Here is a 3,318-nt window from a genome sequence, read left to right on the forward strand (position 1 = left end):
CGGCAGGTATGTCTTTGTATTTGAACCTGACTCTGACTGTTACAGTCGACATAAATGCCACAAATACCTGTGAAACTGAGAGATTTTGCCCCTTACATTAGGGTCATGTCACGCTCAATTGGTAAAACTCTTTTATTTGCTGCAGAATTCCCAGTTTTTATGTCAGGAATCTTAATTCCAAAGTGTGTTTAGAAAATCACACTAAGATTTTAGACTTATTTCTTCTGTTTTTAGCTCTAAAGAAATAATTAAAATATAATCAGGATTTTAGATGTTCTGATCATGCACGGAGCTGTTTCTGTATTTGATTCACTTTTGATCTGCTAACCTGAATGGAAATGCTTTTCTCTTTCAGGTGTCATACATATTGTGAACCCTAGTCGATGGATTTAATACCTTTAATACAAGAATATTTTAGTAAGTGTCTCCTTCAGTGTGTGTTGAATTTGTAATATTTTTTGGAGTGGAGTTTTTTGGACTGTGAACATAATAGTGTCTTACAGTTGTGGATAACAACATTCTCAAAACACAGTTATGATCTGTCTATGTTTTAAGTGGACAAAGGAAAGATAACTGAATCTAATAATACAAATTAATTTGGCTTAAACTTAAACTGAAGTGCTTCAGTGGCAGGTCCAAACTTAAGCTGTAACATCACAGCAAAGATTAGTCAACAGAAATTAGATTGATGACCCTTTGTATAATCAAATAATCATTAATCAATCATTTATCTACCAAAAAATGTTCCAATTTTTATATCATATTTTAAATGTCTGCATGTTTGAACCATTATGAACAAAACAAGCTATTTAAAGACACCAGGTTGCCCTCTGACAAAGTGTAAGTGTTATTTCTATATAATGGACGATTTTAAAGGCTAATTAATCCAATCAACCAAAGGGGGAAAAAATGAAGGATCAATGAAAATTAATATAAAATTTTATGTATTTTAAAATCTATTCATTCAGAGGAAACACCTCATCCTACTTGCTTACCTTAAATGAGTTTTTATATCATCATTTTAAGTTATTACAGTAACATTTCTCTCTCCTTTGGTTTTTGTTTTACAGTTGACAGGGACAGGACAGTGGGGTGGCGTGTGTCAGTATTTGTTTCTGTGTGTGCGTGTGTGCGTGTGTGAGTGTGTGTGTGTGCGTGTGCCACACCAGAGCCCCATCTCCGCTAAATGCTGTTTTCGAACATTATAATGTTGATCTCAGCACATGCCTGCTGGGCAGTGGAGCGAGCAGGTGAGAGAGAGAGACAGGCCTGACATAGCGAGAGAGAGAGAAAGGGAGAGTGAACCAGAGTTCAGTCAAACAGGTGGCCTATACAGTATATACGAGCCGATAAAACGCGTCTGTGTTTGAAGCGAATTCTGTTTCGATTTATCCAAATCTGATACGTGGCAGTTTTTCTATAAAGACCTTGTTCTGCTGAGCGTTTTACCAAAAAGAGAAATATGGCGATCTCTATCCGACACCTTCGTAATCCATGTTTTTGTGTCTTGTTATGTGTTCGTATGTTTTGAGTGTTTAATTCGGGCTCGGGCCTGTGATTCAATCCGTTCAGACTAACTTTGAGTACTTCCTGTTCAGATTCATGAGCTTTAACTTTCTCTCATGTCTGTTTCTCCTCTTCCTTCCCTTTCTTGTCCACTACAGCCTGTACTTTCTCCATAGGCTAGAAATCTTGAAGCATGGGCGACTGGAGCTTTCTGGGGCGGCTGTTGGAGAACGCTCAGGAGCACTCAACCGTCATCGGCAAAGTCTGGCTGACTGTCCTCTTCATCTTCAGGATCCTGGTGCTGGGGGCTGCGGCTGAAGAGGTCTGGGGCGATGAGCAGTCTGACTTTACCTGTAACACCCAGCAGCCTGGTTGTGAGAACGTCTGCTACGACGAGGCCTTCCCCATCTCACACATCCGGTTTTGGGTGCTGCAGATCATCTTCGTGTCCACGCCGACTCTCATCTACCTGGGTCATGTGCTACACATTGTCCGCATGGAGGAGAAGCGGAAAGAGAAGGAGGAGGAGATGCGCAAAGCAAACAGGTTTCAAGAGGAGAAAGAACTCCTTTATAGAAATGGTGGAGATGCTGGTGGAGGAGGAGGAGGCGGCAAGAAGGAGAAGCCGCCAATCAGGGACGAGCACGGCAAAATCCGTATCAGAGGCGCATTGCTGCGTACCTATGTGTTCAACATTATTTTCAAGACTCTGTTTGAAGTGGGATTCATTTTGGGCCAGTATTTCCTTTATGGCTTCCAGCTGAGGCCCCTGTACAAGTGTGCACGTTGGCCCTGCCCCAACACCGTGGACTGCTTCATATCGAGGCCTACTGAAAAGACTATTTTTATTATATTTATGCTTGTGGTGGCTTGCGTGTCTCTTTTGCTGAATTTGTTAGAGATCTATCACCTTGGATGGAAGAAAGTTAAACAGGGCATGACAAATGAGTTTGCCCCCGACCGCGAGTCGCTGCGCCGTGTCGACATTGCAGAACCTGAGTGTTTGGCCTCGGCCTCCAGAACTGCCCCATCCAGCCTCAGCTACCCTCCCAACTACACCGATGTGACGGCGGGCAGCGGGGCATTCCTGCCGCCCATGGGGCCAGCGACCGTGCCCTCGGCAGCAGAGTTCAAGATGGACGACCTCCAGCAGGAGCAGTCCCTCCACCAGCCCTCTCCCTCTTCCCACTACTACATCAGCAACAACAACAACCACAGGCTGGCCACGCAGCAGAACTGGGCTAACCTGGCCACCGAGCAGCAGACTCGGGAGATGAAGGCCACCTCCCCCTCCCCGTCATCCTCTTCCTCATCCAGCAACGACAAAGAGCAGCAGCAGCAGCAGCCTGTCGACGCTGAACTTCTTCTTCCAACCACCAATAGCAGCAGCCCTGGCACTGCCTCAAACACAGGCAGCTGGAGTGGGGGCAAGAGCGAGCAGGAAGAAGGTCACGTCACCACCACCACAGTGGAGATGCACGAGCCTCCAGTAACGGTCAGCACAGACCCTCGGCGGCTCAGTCGGGCCAGCAAGAGCAGCAGTGTCAGGGCCAGGCCAAATGACCTGGCTGTCTAAATCTCTTCAGCCCTACCATGTCCCCAAACCCTTCCTGACCAACACCCTGCCTTCCCTAACCGCAACCCCAAACACAGTGATTCTCAGACAAAAAAATCACATGCATGCATAATGCACATAAAAAAACAAAAAACAAAACAAAAACACAAAAAGAAAAAAAAGAAAACAAAAAAAGTGAAAGAAGGCAAGTCGACAAAAGACAGAAAAGCAGAATAGCAGACCAATAGGGAAATGTG

The 3,318-nt window shown here is 44.9% G+C and overlaps 1 protein-coding gene across 1 annotated transcript; it reads left to right on the forward strand.

The window, feature by feature from the left end:
* Window positions 1-374: 374 nt before the first annotated feature.
* LOC138591993 (gap junction alpha-3 protein-like) lies at window positions 375-3,082 on the forward strand. Its single transcript, XM_069662569.1, has 2 exons — window positions 375-417; window positions 1,665-3,082. The coding sequence occupies exon 2, from the start codon at window positions 1,700-1,702 to the stop codon at window positions 3,080-3,082; it is 1,383 nt and encodes a 460-aa protein (XP_069518670.1). The 5' UTR covers window positions 375-417; window positions 1,665-1,699.
* Window positions 3,083-3,318: the final 236 nt, after the last annotated feature.

This window comes from Semicossyphus pulcher, unplaced genomic scaffold (genome assembly GCF_022749685.1).
Source record: "Semicossyphus pulcher isolate SPU_LCO1_2020_fin unplaced genomic scaffold, fSemPul1.0.p SCAF_15, whole genome shotgun sequence".
Taxonomy (NCBI): domain Eukaryota; kingdom Metazoa; phylum Chordata; class Actinopteri; order Labriformes; family Labridae; genus Semicossyphus; species Semicossyphus pulcher.

Coding starts and splice junctions, on each gene's coding strand:
- LOC138591993 (XM_069662569.1), top strand. CDS start 1,700: ATGGGCGACTGGAGCTTTCTGGGGCGGCTGTTGGAGAACGCTCAGGAG.